Raw genomic sequence first — 18,533 nt, 5'->3', positions numbered from 1 at the left:
CTTTATTCCGACTCTTTGCCTTCTGCAAGTCTCCCAATCTTCTATCCATTTTAGTATATTCATTGTATTAACATGGGCCCTTATCTTAAGCAGCCTCATGTGCAGCACCTTGTCAAAGGCCTTCTGAAAACCCAAGTAACTCACTGACTCTCCTTTGTTTATTCTGCCTGTTATTTTTCAAGAAATTTTGACTTTATCTCCTCCCCCTCAAACTTCAGTGTAAATTATATCATATTATGACCACTGGCTCCTAATGGTTCCTTCACCTTAAGCTCCCTAATCAAACCTGGTTTATTACACAACACCCAATCCAGAAATGCCTTTTTCCGATTGGGCCTAATCACAAACTGCTCTCAAAGCCATCTTGTAGGCATTCTACAAATTTCTTCCCTTGTGATCCAGTACCAACCTGGATGTTAAGCTGCCAACTATGATCTTCCTTCAGCAGTGACTAACACCACTACAGATCATCTACCTTATTCCATATATATATATATAGCATGCATTGGAACATAATACATTCGGTGCTGTATTCATCAGACTTTTTGACTTTAGGCTCCTGTTACACACTGCATCTAGTTGTATACCAACTGACCTATTCTCACCCTTGTCACCCTCCAGTTCCCATTCAATTTGGTTTGAAAAATATATAACTCCAAATAAATCTATGTGGTTGACTAAACAGAAACTTGAATCATGTTTGAACAGGTACTGAGTCAGCAGATGGAAGATACGCTCAAATGCTGTTTAAGAACTTATTTGAAGATTATACAGATGCACTCAGGCCTGTAGAAGATACAGATCTAGCACTAAATGTCACTTTGAAAGTCACCCTTTCACAAATTAAAGATATGGTAAGATCTGTTTGGATAGCTGTCTCTATAAGTTCTCATAAGATATTTTCAACTTTTGAAGATACAGTTCTGCAAGATTCCTTGTCTTTTCCCTGCTCAAGTGGACACCATTCACTTCTGAAGCTTGATAGTAACTGCCAATGGGTTGTTCATTTATTGAGTTTTGGGTAATTGGACACGGGATTTTTCCTTTTCTGTTTTAATGGCCCAGGGGGTGGGGACTAACCTTGCAGCATCTCCCCAGTTTGTTATGGGGAGAGAGTGATATCTGGATAGCTGTGTTCAGCATGTGTATGTGCAAATGGCAAAGTTACTTCATTTATGTGGGGTAATGATGGTGAACAACTCTTCAATACTCTGTAAAATACAGGCCGATCAATTACTCATGTATGCTTTACTGTTTGGATTTTCAGCTGTAATAGAAAAGGAGACGTAACTGCTAGTTAACTTGTGTCATTGTTGGATAGATCCAACAGTTGTAATGGTAGAATGCTGTTAAAGTCTTGATTTCAAACTGTAAGAACAACAAAAACTAAATTGTGCCTGTTAAACAAAATCTGAAATACAGACAGAAATATTGGAAATTCCCCACTGATGAGGCAGCATCTATACTGAAGGCAACAGGGTTAATATTAATCAATCCAGTGTCTTTTTCGTCACAACAGGTAGGCCAATATAAACTGCCTCTGGTGTGTGGATGAGTAGCAGAATTTAGAGGGGGTGAATGGAAATGTGGGCAAAACAAAAAATGATTGATGTAGGATTAATATAAATGTGTAATTGTCAGTATTGACTCAGAGGGCCAATGAACCAGTGTGTTGTCTCCCTAACTACAATAAGACTATCAGTTAGAGTGCTGGAAAAGGTTTCCACCCATTGTGTATGCCTCATTGGTGTGGATTATTAGAAAGGATAGTTTACAGTGTGAATATAAATTTGGAAGTAATGATAATCATGAAGAAGAGGGTATATAAAGTATGATGAAGAATGTAAATATATTTTGTAGTGGTATTGATTTAAATTTCTGATTTATGAGATTATATTTCTTGCACATAGGATGAAAGGAACCAAATTCTGACTGCTTACCTTTGGATTCGACAAATCTGGTTTGATGCTTTCCTCAAGTGGGATCGGGATAAATACGATGGACTTGATGCTATTCGAATACCTAGTAGTTCTGTATGGAGACCTGACATTGTTCTGTATAACAAGTATGTGGAATGTCATCGATTATTGGCATATTTCATTTTAAAATCCTAAATTCATTAGAAATTTAATACCATGTTTTCCTGATGTTGTACTTCACTTTATATTAGAAGACGTTTTGTTGACGTGCATAAGAACAATTTGCATCTTCACACATGTGTATAGGTTATAATTAATTTGTTGATGGTTTGCTGGTTTTGTATAAATGAATTGGTGTTGCAGTTTAACTAAGCTGGCCCAAAGTTATGTGATTGTATCAGCCCTAGGCTTTATGTTAAACTAGAAATTTACATTGCATTGTGCATTTTGAACATAAGGGGTTAACCTTAGGTCCATTTTTTTGTGTGGTCTACTGACTTTTACTGGCATGGTCCACTCTGTTTAAACCTTTTCTACCACACTCCCCTCTTTTGAGGTCCCAGCCTTCTGTTCTCCTTTGTTGGGTTTTGGATTGTCAGTAGCCATTTTATAACTTATTGAATGTGTTTGGTGGAATGGGCATTGGACATTAAAATCATTACATTCCAGAGAACAGTAGGATGGCTGAGGTTTTTTCCGTATAGGACAATTGTGTACAGTGCAGAATAATTCATAAAACTTCCTAATATGCGTGAGTCATGAAGTGTAAAATACTTTTTTTGCAACATCAGCAAAATGAGCAACAACCAGATCACACTGGTCCTCATTGATCTGTGTCTAACTTTGTAGAACAGGTGAATAATTGGTCTAAGCTCTCTATAGTTCTGACTCTGCTCCAGCAGGGAAGCTAACATAATAAAATTCTGGTAATAATTCAAACTCACTAGATGTGCGCAGAAAAAAATCTATTATTTAGTTTATCCTTCATTGAATCACTAACACTTCTTCCAGGAGTCCCACTTCGTGTATAATTCAGTTTTGCTGATTGATTTGTAGAATGCTGTAAAGCTTCATCTAAGACCATAAGACTATAAGATATAGGAGCAGAATTAGGCCATTTGGCCCATCGAGTCTGCTCCGCCATTTCATCATGGCTGATCCAATTTACCTCTCAGCCCCAAACTCCTGCTCTCCCCCCACATCCCTTCATGCTCTGACCATTCAAGAATCTATCAACCTCTGCCTTAAATATATATAAAGACTTGACTTCCACAGCTGCCTGTGGCAATGAATTCCACAGATTCACCACTCTCTGGCTAAATAAATTTCTCTTCATCTCCATTCTAAAAGGGCACCCCTCTATTCTGAGGTTTTGTCATCTGGTCTTAGACTTTCCCACCATAGGAAATACTCCTCTCCACATCCACTCTATCAAGGCCTTTCGCCATTCGATAGGTTTCAATGACATCACTCCTCATTCTTTTGAATTCCATTGAATACAGGCCTAGAGTCATCAACACTCCTCATGACAAGCCATCCAATCCTGGAATCATTTTTGTGAACCTCCTTTGAACCCTCTCCAGTTTCAGCACATCCTTTCTAAGATAAGGAGCTGAAAACTGCTCACAATTCTTCAAAGTGAGGCCTCATCAGTGCTTTATAAAGTCTCAACTTTACATTCTTGCATTCATATTCTAGGCCATTTGAAATTAATGCTAACATTGCATTTGCCTTCCTCACTAAAGACTCAACCTGCAAATTAAAAAAAGGACTCACAAGTCCCTTTGCACCTCAGTTTTTTTGTATTTCCTTCCATTTGGAAAATAGTCTACCTTTTCATTTCTTCTACCAAAGTGCATGACCATACTCTTCCAGAACAGTATTTCATTTGCCACTTCTTTGCCCATTTCTCTAATCTGTCTAAGTCCTTCTGTAGCCTCTCTACTTCCTCAAAACAATCTGCCCCTCCACCTATCCTCATATCGTCTGCAAACTTTGCACAAAGCCATCAATTCCATTATCCCAATCACTGACATATAACATAAAAACACAGACCCTGTGGAACACCATTAGTCACTGGCAACCAACCAGAAAAGGCTTCCTTCATTCCCACTATTTGCCTCTTGCCAATCAGCCACTGCTTTATCCATGCTAGAATCTCTCCTGTAATACCAAGTACTCGTAGTTTTTTTAACAGCCTCATGTGTGGCACCTTGTCAAAGGCTTTTTGAAAATCCAAGTACACAACATCAACTGATTCTGTTTTGTCTATCCTGCTTGTTATTTCATCAAAGAATTCCAACAGATTTGTCAGGCTAGGTTTTCCTTTGAGGAAACCTTGCTGACTACGTCCTATTTTATCTTATGCCTCCAAGTACCCTGAGACCTCATTCTTAATAATTGACTCCAATATCTTCCCAACCACTGAGGTCAGACTAACTGGCCTATAGTTTCCTTTTGCAATTTTCCGGTCTTCTGAACCATTCCAGAATCTAGTGATTCTTGAATGATCATTACTAATGCCTCCACAATCACTTCAGCCACCTCTTTCAGAACCCTATTGTGTATACCATCTGATCCAGGTGACTTATCTACCCTCAGATCTTTCAGCTTTCCAAGCACCATCTCACTAGTTATGGTAACTTCACACAGTACATGACTCCTGACACCTGGAACTTCCACCATACTGCCAGTGTCTTCCACAGTGAAGACCGATGCAAAATACTTATTCAGTTTGTCTGCCATTTCCCTGTTCTCCACTACTACCTCTCCAGCATTGTTTTGCATCAGTCCAATATCCATTCTCGCCTCTCTTTTACACTTTATGTATCTGAAGGAACTTTTGGTATGCTCTTTAATATTATTGGCTAGCTTCCTTTCGTATTCCACCTTTACCTTCTTACTGACTTTTTTAGTTACCTTCTGATGGTTTTTAAAAGCATCCCAATCCTCTAACTTCCCACAAATTTTTGCTATATTATATGCCCTCTCTTTGGCTTTTATATTGGCTTTGACTTCTCTTGTTAGCCACAGTTGTGTCATCTTTCCTTTAAAATACTTCTTCCTCTTTGGGATGTATATACCCTGTGCCTTCCAAATTGCTTCCAGAGATTCCAGTCACTACTGCTCTGCTGCCATCCCTGCCAGTGTTCTTTTTCAATCATTTCTGGCCTACCCCTCTCTCATGCCTCTGTAATTCCCTGTCCTCCACTGTAATACTGATACATCTGACTTTAGCTGCTCCTTCTCAAATTTCAGGGTGAATTAGATCAAATTATGATCACTTTTCCCTAAAGGTTTTTTTACCTTAAGCTCCTTAATCAATCCTTGTTCATTGCACAACACCCAGTCCAGAATAGCTGATCCCCTAGTGTGCTCAACTATGAGCTGTTCTAAAAATCCAACTCATCGGCATTCTAGAAATTCCCTCTCTTGGAATCCCACACCAACCTGATTTTCCCAATCTACCTGTATTTTGAAATCCGCTATGACTATTTTACATTGCCCTTTTGGCATGCATTTTCTCGCTCCCATTGTAATTTGTAGGCCACTTCATTACTACTGTTTGGGAGTCTGTATACAACTCCCATCAAGGTGTTTTTTTACCCTAGGTCTACACACAATGATTCAACACCTTCCAACCCTGTCACCTCTTTCTAAAGATTTGATTTCATTTTTTACCAGCAAAGATATGCCACCACCTTTGTCTTCCTGCCTGTCCTTTTGATATAATGTGTATCCTTGGACATTAAGCACCCAGTTGTAACCTTCTCTCAGCCATAATTCAGTGATGCCTACAACATCATACATGCCAATCTGTAGCTGTGCTAGAAGTTCATTTACCTTATTCCGTATACTGCTTACATTCAAATATAACACCTTCAGTCCTGTATTCACCCTTCTCGATTTTGTCCGCCTTTTATGTTGCAACTCACCCTGTTGACTACAATTTTGCTCTATCCTCTAGACATATTGCCTCTGTTGTAAACCTTATCTTCAGCACTATCATCTGCCTTTCCTACGACACTTCTTGCATTGAAATATACTCAACTCAGGACACTAGTTGCACCATGCTCAATCTTTTGATTCCTATCTTTGTCTGAGGTCTTATCAACATCTGCTTCAACAACCTCTCCACTAAATGTTCTGAGGCTCTAGTTCTCAATACCCTGCAAACCGCACCGTTTAGCATTAACGAACCTTTCCACTAGGATGTTAGCCCCCTCCAGTTCAGGTGCAAAACATTCCTTCTGTACAGGTCCCACTTTCCCTGGAAGAGAGCCCAATGATCCAAAAATCTTATGCCCTCCCTCCTACACCAAATCCTTAACCACATATTAAACTGTATAATCTTCTTAGTTCTGGCCTCACTAGCACGTGGCACAGGTAGCAATCCTGAGATGACAACCCTGGAGGTCCTGCTCTTTAACTTAGCACCTAACTCACTGAACTTTCTATGCAAAACCTCGTCACTGGTCCTACCCATATCATTGGTACCTACATGGACCATGACCTCTGGCTGTTCACCCTCCCACTTAAGAATGCTGAGGACTCAATCTGAGATGTCCCAGGCCCTGGCACCTGGGAGCCAACATACCATCCAGGAATCTCATTCTCTCCCACAGAACCTCCTGTCTGTTCCCCTAGCTAACAAATACCCTATTGCCATAGTATGTCTCTTCTTCCCCCTTCCCTTCTGAGTCACAGAGCTGGGCTCAGTGCCAGAGACCCAACCACTGTGATTTTCCCCTGTTAGGTCAACTCCCCTGCCCCCCAACAGTATCCAAAGTGATACACCTGCTGTTGAGTGGGATGGCCACAAGGGTACTCTGCACTGGCTCCATAACCCCTTTCCCCTTCCTGACTGTCACCCAGTCTCCTGTATCCTGCTCCTTGGTGTAACTACCTCTCTGTATGTTCTGTCTATCACCCCTTCAGCCTCCCGAATGATCCGGAGATCATTACAGACTTCTCGCAGTTGTAGTAATCAGGGATACTGGAGGTCTCCCTGCCTTCCCACATCCTGCAAGAGGAACATTCAATTAATCTGCCTGTCATCTCTACTGTCCTAACTGAGTAGGTATAAAGAAGGGAAAAAAACTTAACCTAGAGCTTTTCTTTTCTTTGCTTTCTCTGACTGAAGCCTCACTTCGCTGAAGTCCCGAAGAGCTAAAGCCTCAAGATCACCACTCTGACTCTGTCCACTCAGATGATAGCCAATGTGCTTGCCCTTACCTTCATTTAACTTGCTGTTGTTAATCAATCCCAGACATGGATTGGTGGCTGGTCAATGCTTTATTACACTGCCGTGACCTGCTTGATGTTGCCTTTTTCTACTTGGGCAGTGGACCTGATTGAAATCCAATCCTCTCAATCTTGTGATGTCCGGATTAGTTACTTGTCAATGCTTTGTTCAATACATTCTGGTGATTCACTTTCTTGTAGTCCCTTCTCAGATGTCTTTTCCTTTATTTAACATCTGTTTTTCTTACCTTTATCGTCCTTCTGAGCATTAAGTGATAGTTTCTTCAGTTTTGGTAACTTTTTAACCATTTAATTCTCTTGTACTCAGTATTTGAAATTTCATTTCCTCTGTGTCACAAATCATATTATGAATATCTAGAATAATTCTTACCTTCATCAATATCACTATTTCTTCAGATTTACCTATTTCCCAATAAAGTAATTTCACTATATTTTGCTTTCATTGGTAAATTAAATGAAATTGATAAATTTATTCACTATTGTCACATGTATTGAGATACAGGAACCTTAAGGTTGTCATAGCTGGGGGTGGGGGTTAGTGAGGATAATCTCCCACTACCTATTAAATGCTCCCCATGGTGTGCATCTCAAATAGCCTCTGACAAATAATCCAGCTCCTGGCTTTCATGTGTGGCATAGCTACAAAGCCCAGTGGAACCATTTCTACTGACAGGAGAAGGGGCAAAGGTGGGTTCCTGGTGTCTAAAACCCAATCACTTCGGGCAGACGGGGCTCATCAGCTGTGGTTGACAGCTCATCTAGGAGAAGGAAAACTCTGATCTCCAACCTCCGCTGCCTGGTGGCTATACCTAGTCATGTGGGTAAACCCCCGAGGAAAAATCTGGAGCTGGAGTCCCTAAGGCAGTCGTACGTTGAGTTCAACATTGACTGGCAATTCTTGTGAAGCTGCTGGTGCCAAACTGTATCTGCCTCTGTTGTTCCTTTGGATTCATCAGCTGCATGGAGAGGAGGAACCTGCTGCGTGGCCAGCAGCTTGCTCTTCGCATCATACTGCTCTGGCTTGCGTATCGATAACGTAGACAGCTAGGACGCAATATCCATGGCCAACACTGACCAGGAAGGGCCTCTTACTAAGGTACAGTGAAAACATTTGTTTTGCATGCCACCCATACAGATAATTTCATCACATCAATGCCTCAAGGTAGCAGAAGGGGGAAAGGCAATAACAGAAAGCAGAATATACTGTAGTGTTACAGTTACAGGGAAAAGTGCAGTGCAGGTAGGCAATAAGCCGCAAGCCATGATGACATAGATTGTGAGGTCAAGAGTCCATCTATTCCATCTATTAGTTCCATGCATTGAGCAGCTAGAGTTTTAAAAACTATATCTATTAATTCTCTATCATGTTGTAATTGTTTCTAATTTCTCCAATATACTTCTAAACTCTTGATAAATTCTCAATCATTTTATTTGACCTTCCAGTATTGAGCAATGATATTATTGAAATTTTTAACGAAGTTCTGTCTTTGTAACCAACTGTAAGTTCTGTTGGTAACTTATTTTAGAGCTGATGATGAATCTATTGGATCCATGGAGACTAATGTGGTCTTAAGATACGATGGGCAGATTACGTGGGATTCACCCGCAATTACCAAGAGCTCGTGTGTCGTAGATGTGGCCTACTTCCCATTTGATGATCAGAGATGTAACCTTACTTTTGGCTCGTGGACCTACAATGGAAACCAGGTTGATATCATAAATGGACTTGATAGTGGAGACCTGACTGATTTTGTGGAGAATGTGGAATGGGAAGTACATGGAATGCCAGCAACAAAAAATGTGATAACATATGGCTGTTGTTCAGACCCCTACCCAGATGTCACATACACCTTAATTCTCAAAAGGAGATCTTCCTTTTACATTTTTAACTTGTTGATCCCATGTGTAATGATTTCATTCCTGGCTCCATTAGGGTTTTACCTACCAGCTGACTCTGGAGAGAAGGTGTCACTTGGTGTGACTGTTCTGCTGGCACTGACTGTGTTTCAGCTGATGGTTGCAGAAAGCATGCCTCCATCTGAAAGTGTTCCATTGATTGGTAAGTGACTATTCTAGAGTACTATTCTCAGCTCTGAAGTAGTCGGTGCATACAGTACATTTTTGCAGTTTGTTAGTTCCCATAAATGTAGAATCTCTTAGATTCTACATTCTAGGTTTGAAAAAACATTGTGGCAGTTTGAGTTTCAGAATTAACCTTTTAAGTGAAGCTTGGACATGTGGAATCATTAAATTTGTTTCAGATAGACCTTGTAGAATTTGAACGTAACTATTGATATCTAGTTTTACCTGAACAGTGGTTATAGAAGGTTCTGTTCTTTGGGCTTCTTATGCTGTACTTAGGCTGTAATATTATCCTTGCACATACGTACACTTTCTGGTAAGTCTCGGCAATGGAATGAAGTAATGAAAGTAACTCCAAACTTTTGTCATCAATATTCATATATTACAGTTCTTTGAATGAAATGGACTATCTTGCCTCTTTAATAATGTAGACTTGGCTTAACGGTGTCTGCACTCACAGCTAAACTATGGGCATATCCAAACTTGGTTTGTACAGATTCCTTCTGATTGGCAAGGACCTTGGCAACGCTGTGACCTTCTGAGTTGTAACTGGGTCACCAGTCTGAGCCAGAATAAGAGCTGACAATGAAATCATTGAAAATTCCTTTGGCAGATGTCCTTATCATGCTCTCAGCTTTCTGTCAGTTCTCAGTGTTCCTCGGAGTTTCTTAATGTCCCAGCAAAATCTGGTTCAATCTCTTTCTGCCTGTACTCAGCACAGTTGACGATTGGGGTATTGGAGTCAACAGATTAATTTGCAGTACTGCAGTAGCCTTGAGTGAAGATTTCTCCTTACACAATGTGAAGACATATGTTATTCTAACACCTGTGGCCTTGATTTTGCTTCTCTAGCAAACATACATACATATGTCATCCAGGAAAGGAATAGAGGTCATCTAGAAATATGCCTTTATAATATAATCTCTCCTTCCTTTGTTTATATTGACCATTTAAATTTTACCTTCATCCATAATACATGGCTTGGTAAATTTAAGTAGATATCCTTTGAGACCGTTGATCAGCTGGTCAACTTTCTGAATTGCTGTTCATCTGCGTTTTATCTTCTGGGTGGGGTGGAACTCTGCGGGACAGTGTCAGTGAGCTGACAAGAGGATGGTTTTGAATGTAAGGGCTGAGGTGGTTTCAGCTTATTAATCAATGACATCAATCTGGATGTGACTGTGTTAGAAATAATTTCATTGCCCCAGGCTGATTTGCATTTAGAATTGCCAGATAAAATGTCTTAAATGGTTGCAATCACATTTCTCTTTTCAAAACAGCTTTCAACTATTTCTTCATGAGCACCTTTTCCAAATTTCTCTTTAACCTACTTTGCTCTGAGAACAACCCTGATTCCTTCTGTCTCAAGATTTAGCCTGAAGCTTTCAATCCTGGCATTGTTCCAATAAACAACTTCTCCTTCATCTCAAGGCTTTGATGAGGAGGGTTGTAAGTGTGTGAAATCCTTTAGCTTAAAGGGCTGTATAGGCTTAGTCATTTAGTAATATCATAACTGATAAGAGTTTTAGGGGCTTGAAGTGACTGAAAGATATCAGAATTGAATATGAAATTGTACTTGAAACGTAGGATCAATTATGCTCGGTGAATGATCAAACAAGCTTCAGGAGCCATTTGGCTCATTCTTGCTTCAATTGCTAATACCCTTATCTTAACTGTATTGTGCCGACAATCAGCTGCAGCACTGCCAATAGACTGGTTTAACCAGCACTGGTTTAATCACTGTTTTATAAATAGTATGTGTACTTTACTTTTGCACACTCTATCTATGCGTACAAGGTTCAACATATTGAATGCTTTTTTAATAGCATCTCATCCTTCAAAAATTTGTCAATATTTCACAGTTCTTTTATCTCCTTCAGAATTTTTCAGCCAATTTTTTCTTACTTGTCAAGGTGAATCAATACGTACCGCTGTGTGAAACTTTATCTGCCATGTCTGTTCGTTTCACCTGACTGATACATCTGTCCTTATTCATTATACTGCTTCTGATTTGTGTGTCATTTGGAAATGAAGCCTTATATACCCACTTGCAGTTCAGTTCGTAAGTGGGCTGGATTTTACTGCAGAAACAATAGCTATTCTACTGTTTATACTGTTAAAGTGAAAGATAGTCGGCAACATATGGCGACTGAATGCACAACTAAATACAAACTTTTGGAAAATTGTGTGGGTTTTATGCTACTTCCAAAGCTATGAAAAGATGGTGATTTAGAAATTGTTCTAAGCCCTGATGGATTGCTGTATAGCTGTTGTGTCACACACGCACCAGCAACTGTTTTGATTATAGCCTGCAGACTACTGTCATGTTAGGCTTACTAGTGAAAGGCCGTTGCTCATTTTCTTTTATGTGTAGCAGTGTGCATAATTAAAATGGGTTGAGGGCCAGGTTTGGGGAATGCAACTTTTGGGTGGCATTTGGGACCTGATCAAGACCTGCTGAGGATGTGGATTTGTTGATCATGATGTTTGACTGGAAGTTTACACTTTGTCGGGAGGAAGTTGAAGATTGGGAATTAAAGACCATGGACAATTAGAGCCTATGGTAGGTAGTGCAGTTTGCAGGTGGAAGGGTTGGTATCATTTGTATTGTGGGGATACAGGGGGCAACAAAAGGAGTAGAGATAAGCGAAGGGTTACCTGGTGTGGGTTATCTAGTAGTTCAGAATCACATTGTGGCTTTGGAGTGTTGAATAACAGGTGCTCCCAGGACAATGAGCACTACCTGCCAAAGGCACACCACTGGAAATTGAAATCATTTGATATTGAAACTGCAAAGATGACTCTTCAGAAAAAGTAGTCTATTGGCTATCATCATCATCATCATCATCAGGTGCCATGCCCAGTTTGAGCTTTGGCTGCCATGGCCCACACACTCCTGTTTCGGGTCAAGTGGATTAATTCATTGGTATTCATTTCCAATTCTCTGGCTGCTGTCTCCATCATCATTTGTCTTTGTCTCCCTCTTGCTTTCTTCCCTTCAATCTTTCCCATAATTACCGTGCATTCTAACTCCTCTTTCCTAATCACAAGTCCAATGCCTTTTCATGATCTCATACATTATTTCTCTTTTTGTGTTTGCTCTGTTCATGACATCCTCATTAGATATTCGTTTCGTCCATGATATTCTTTGCATCCTCCTCAAAAATTACATTTCTGCTGCTACACTTCGATTCCTCATGTTGCTAGATATTGTCCAACATTCTGAGTCATATAATATAACTGGATAAATGTAACATTTCAGTACTCTGAGGCGGGTTGTCATGCCTAGTTTAGTATTGGTCAGTATACTCTTCATCCTCGTAAAGGTGTCTTTTGCCATCCCTATTCTTCTTTTGATGTCCAAGTCGCACCTGCCATCTGATGTTACACAGCTTCCTAAGTAGCAAAAGTTCTGTACTTGTTTTATGTCTTCCCCATTTATTCTTGGCCTGCAGATAGGATTCTCCTTCTTTTTGGATATCACCATACATTGTCTTTTTGCAATTGATAGATAGACCCATTTTTGCACTTTCTTCAACAATTATATCAAGTAAGTTATATAGTTCTTCCTCCATACTTGCAATTAACACAGTGTCATCTGCATATCTGAAATTATTGATGTTTTCACTGCCAACTTTGATTCCCAAGGTGTCTCTTATTTTTTGTAATATTGTTTCACTGTACACATTAAATAAATCGGGAGAAAACACACTCTTGTCTAACACCTCTCTTGATTTTCGTAAACTGACTCACTTCTCCGTCTATTCTTACAGCGGCAGTTTGTTCAGAAGATCACAAGACAAAGGAGCAGAAGTAGGCCATTTGGCCCATCGAGTCTGCTCTGCAGCTCCTCCATGAGCTAAACTATTCACCCATCTAGTTCCAATTTCTGGCTTTTTCCCCATATCCCTTGATACCCTGACTAATTAGATACCTGCCAATCTCCTCCTTAACCACCCTCAATGATCGGGCCTCCACAGCTGTAAGTGGCAACGAATTCCACAAATCCATGACCCTCTGGCTAAAAAAATTTCTCCTCATCTCTGTTTTAACTGGGTACCCTCTAATTCTAAGACTATGGCCTCCTGTCCTGGACTCACCCAGCAAGGGGAACAACCTTTCCACACCTACTCTGTCCAACCCTTTCAACATTCGAAATGTTTCTATGAGATCCCCTCTCATTCTTCTATACTCTAATGAATACAGTCCAAGAGCCGACAAATGCTCTTCATATGTTAGCCCCTGCATTCCAGGAATCATCCTCGTAAATCTTCTCTGAACTCTCTCCAACATCAGTACAAGCTTTCTAAGATAGGGGGCCCAAAACTGCACACAGTATTCCAAATGAGGTCTCACTAATGCCCCATAGAGCCTCATCAACATCTCCTTACTCTTATACACTATTCCTCTTGAAAGGAATGCCAACATAGCATTCGCTGTCCTTACTGCCAATCCGAACTGGTGGTTAACCTTTAGGGTATCCTGCACGAGGACCCCCAAGTCCCTTTGCACTTCCGATTTTTGAATGTTCTCCCCATCTAAATAATAATCTGCCAGATTATTTCTTCTTCCAAAATGTACAACTGTACATTTGTCAACGTTGTATCTCATCTGCCATTTCTTTGTCCACTCTCCTCAACTGACCAAGTCTCTCTGCAACCTTTCCGTTTCTTCAACATTTCCTGCTCCTCCACCTATCTTGGTGTCAACCGCAAACTTAGCCACAAAACCATTCAATCCATAATCCAAATCATTGATATACATCGTAAAAAGAAGCGGCCCCAACACCGACCCCTGCAGAACACCACTAGTAACCGGCAACCAATCAGAATAGGATCCCTTTATTCCCACCCTTTGCCTTCTACCTATCAGCCAATGCTCCACCCATTTCAATATCTTTCCTAAAATTCCATGGGCTCTCATCTTATTAAGCAGCCTCATATGCGGCACCTTATCAAAGGCCTTTTGAAAATCCAAATACACAACATCCACAGCCTCTCCCTTGTCAATCTTATTTGAGATTACCTCAAAAAATTCCAATAGGTTGGTGAGGCAGGATCTTCCCTTCATGAAACCATGCTGGCTTCAGCCTATCTTGTCATGCGCCTCGAGGTATTTAATAACCTCGTCCTTGATAATTGACTCCAATATCTTTCCAACTACCAATGTCAGACTAATAGGTCCATAATTTACTTTTTGCTGCCTCCTTCCTTTCTTAAATAGTGGAACTACATTTGCGACCTTCCAGTCCTCCGAAACCATGCCAGTCTGTCGACTCCTGGAAGATCATTTCCAATGCTTCCACAATCTCCAAAGCCACCTCCTTCCGAACCCTTGGGTGCACCTCATCCGGGCCGGGAGACTTATCTATTCTTAGTCCACTTAGCTTCCCAAGCACTTTCTCTCTAGTAATCTTGACTGTACCTAATTCTATTCCCTGATACCTCCGGCTATCAGGTATATTGCTCATGTCTTCCACTGTGAAGACTGATGCAAAATACTCATTCAGTTCCTCTGCCATCTCTTTGTTATCCATTATAATTTCACCAGCATCATTTTCAATCAGTCCCATATCTACCCTTGTCACTCTTTTACTCTTCATATATTTAAAAAAACTCTTAGTACCCTTTTTTATGTTAATCGCCAACTTCCTTTCATAATTCATCTTTTCTTTCCTAATGACTTCCTTAGTTTCCTTCTGTAAATTTTTAAAAGTCTTCCAGTCCTCATTTTCCCCACTAATTTTTGCTTCCTTGTACGCCGTTTCTTTTGCTTTTATTTTTGCCTTAACCTCTCTCGTTAGCCACATTTGTGCCATTTTTCCATTCATGATTTTCTTTTTTCTTGGAATATATTTTTCCTGAATTTTCCTTATTTCTTGTAGGAATTTCATCCAATTCTGCTCTGCCGTCCCTCCATTTAGCTTACTTTTCCAATCAACTTGGGCCAGTTCCTCTCTCATACCACTGTAATTTCCCCAGTTCCACTGAAATATTGCTACACCTGATACCAGCTTCTCCATTTAGAATTTGAAACTGAACTCAATCATATTATGATCACTAGTTCCAAGGGGTTCCTTTACCTCCAGCTCCCTAATCGCCTCAGGTTCATTACACAGCACCCAATCCAAAACAGCCGATCCCCTGGTAGGCTTATGGACAAGCTGCTCCAAAAAGCCATCCTGTAGGCATTCTACAAACTCCCTCTCCTGAGATCCAGTACCTTCCTGACTTTCCCAATCCACTTTCATATTAAAATCCCCCATAATTATCTTGACATTTTCCTTCTGACATGCTTTTTCTATTTCCAGCTGCAACTTGTAGTCCACATCCCGGCTGCTGTTTGGAGGCCTGTATATAACTGCTATTAGTGTCTTTTCACCCTTGCCATTTCTTAATTCTACCCATAAGGATTCTACCTCTTCTGATCCTATGTCCCTTCTTTCTATTGATTTGATATCGTTACTTACCATCAGGGCCACACCACCCCCTTTACCTACCTTCCTATCTTTCCTGTACACTGTGTGTCTTCGGACATTCAGCTCCCAATCACATCCATCACTTAGCCATGACTCGGTGATGGCCACAATGTCATATCTTTTAACCTGCAGCTGTGCAGCAAGGTCATCCACTTTATTTCTAATGCTGCGTGCATTTAAGTACAGTACATTTAGATCAGTATCTGTTGCCGATTTTGCTATATTTCTATTTTGCAGCAAATTATCCTGTATATTCACCGGCCTGTCCTTCTTGCCATCTTTGCTGCACAGTATTTTTGACTTATTTCTATTTTCGATTTATTTCTATTTTCCTCTTCCTCGACCCTAACAACTTGGTTTCCTTCCCCTTGCCAACTTAGTTTAAACCCTCCCTAACAGCTATATTAAACAATCCCACCAGGATATTAGTACCTTTTGAGTTCAGGTGTAATCCATCTTTTTTGTATAAGTCATACCTTCCCCAAAGTAGATCCCAATGATTCAAGAATTTGAAGTCCTGCCCCCTGCACCAGTTACTCAGCCACACATTCATCTGCTTAATTCTGCTATTCTTACCATCATTAGCGTGCAGCTCAGGCAGCAATCCTGATATTATTACTTTTGTTCCCAGTACAGATTTCTGATTAGGCGGAGGTCTTTCGAATCTAGATCGAGAATTTTTTGTAATATTTCAGATAACTTATTGTGCTTCACTTTATCAAATGCTTTTGTGTAGTCGATAAGACAAACAAACAATTCTTTTTGCACTTGAATAGCTCGTTCTGATAGTATCCTTAACATCAATATTGCGTTTCTTGTACCTTCGTCTTTCACAAAACCACATTGTTCTTTGACTATTTCAGCTTGTATCTTACTTTTGGCTCTTGTCATCAAAATTCTTAGAAGTATCTTGGTGATATGACTCATTAAACTTATGGTCCTATGTAATTCACATTCTATTGCTCCAGGTTTCTGGAAGGTTGATGAAGAGTGATCATTAATGATTTTTTCATCTCTTCTGGTATTATTCCAGTCTCATAAATGTCATTGATTAAATCAGTAAGTTTTTCAATTCCATAATCTTCAAGGGCAATAATTTGTTCTATTACTAATTCATCAGGACCTGCTATCTTTCCTTTCTTCATCTTATTTACTGCATTACGAACTTTAGATTTTAAAATACTTGGACCTTCAATGTTTTTCTTAATTTCTGGTTTTTTGCCTTGATCGTCTTCAAACAATTCCTGAATATACTCAGTCCATCTGTTCATAATCTCATCTTTTTCCATGATAATGGCACCATCCTTTGCTTTCAAACATCCACCTGAAGAACAGAGGAGCTTTTTACCAGTGATATTCTTGATTTGTTGATGTAACCTTTTTGGATCAGTAATAGGAATTCTTTCTATTTGCTCACATTCCTGGTTTAACCATTCTTCTTTGGCTTTTTGACATAAGCTTTTAACTTTTTTATCTAAGGACTTATATTCTATAGGATTTGCTTTCTTCCGTCTCCTTTCTTCCATTAGATTTTTGATTTCTTCTGTCATCCACTTAATCTTTGTACTTTTTTCTTTTTTAGGAATCACTGACTTTGCTGATTCTGCCAAGGCATGCTTTAGAGAGTTAAATTTCATTTCTACATGATTGCTATCATCTTCAACAGATTCTATTTCTAGACTTTGAAATCTATTCCTTACTTCAATTGTAAATTTTTGTCTTTAAGTTTTCTTCTTTAATTAATTGCAAGTCGTCAAGGGATTGTTCAGGTATTTGCTTCTTTAGTTTTTTAAGTTTTACTTTTACATGACATACTACTGGGTTATGGTCACTATTACAGTTTGCACCTGGATATGTTTTGCATTGAGTCACTGAGATTCTAAATCTTTGGTTTATAGTAATAAAGTCAATTTGATTTCTAGTGTTATCACCTGGACTTTTCCAGGTCCACAAGCGTCTTGGATGGTCTTTAAAGTAGGTATTCATAATGACCTGATTATTCATCTTGCACCATTCTACCCGTTTCTCACCTTTCATTTCTTTCCCCTAGTCCAAATTTTCCTATGGTATTTCCATCAGCAGCTTGTCCTGCTTTAGCATTTAGATCTCCCATGCCAATAACAATATCTTGAGATTTGCATCCATTCTTTGCTTTTTCAAGCTCTTCGTAGAATTTATCTATATCCTCATTTGTTCCATCTGTTGTTGGTGCATATACCTATATAATTGCTAAATCAAATGGTTGTCCTCTGAATCTAACAAGGAGCACTCTTTCTAATATTGCCCAATGCCCTAAAACACTTTTTGCCATGTTTTCATCCATAAGAATTCCTACTCCATTAGCATGGGATGTTCCACAAGAATAAACTAGTGTTTTATTTCTAACCTGACATGTTCCAGCGCCTATCCAACGAACTTCACTAATTCCCATGATGTTAATCTTTAGTCTTTCCATTTCATTTATCACATTGTCCAATCTTCCTGCTTGGTATAGGGTTCTTACATTCCAAGTGGCAATAATTTTCTTTTGTGTTACTTGAATTTTATGAGCAGTAGCTTGATGACGGTTGGGGATCCCTTGCTGGCCAGAATCAACCCTACCGAGCGAAGCAGCTTCAGAATTGTCTTGAAGATCCTCTTGACGCTGTTGGTGTGTGATACATTTTGTGAATTTGACCATGGTTTTCTTAGCAAATTGCAATTGTGGTTTGCTATTGCCTACCGTTGGGTGAACTAAAGAAATCGCCATTTCTCTTCCCAAATGTTCATCCGCCTATACTATAGCCGTT

At 39.7% G+C, this 18,533-nt stretch overlaps 1 protein-coding gene across 1 annotated transcript in view; it reads left to right on the top strand.

Annotated features, from left to right (window-relative positions):
* Positions 1 to 18,533, top strand: part of chrna9a (cholinergic receptor, nicotinic, alpha 9a) — a 38,632-nt gene that overhangs the window by 11,891 nt on the left and 8,208 nt on the right. Inside the window, exons 2-4 of the mRNA XM_063042457.1 lie at positions 709 to 854; positions 1,911 to 2,065; positions 8,711 to 9,243. Of these exons, the coding sequence (XP_062898527.1) occupies positions 709 to 854; positions 1,911 to 2,065; positions 8,711 to 9,243 (834 nt within the window). The remainder of the gene's footprint in view (positions 1 to 708; positions 855 to 1,910; positions 2,066 to 8,710; positions 9,244 to 18,533) is intronic.

Source organism: Mobula hypostoma, chromosome 3 (genome assembly GCF_963921235.1).
Source record: "Mobula hypostoma chromosome 3, sMobHyp1.1, whole genome shotgun sequence".
Classification (NCBI taxonomy): Eukaryota; Metazoa; Chordata; class Chondrichthyes; order Myliobatiformes; family Myliobatidae; genus Mobula; species Mobula hypostoma.
The sequence above is the reverse complement of the archived record's forward strand: the minus strand, read 5'-3'. Positions and strand labels throughout refer to the sequence as shown.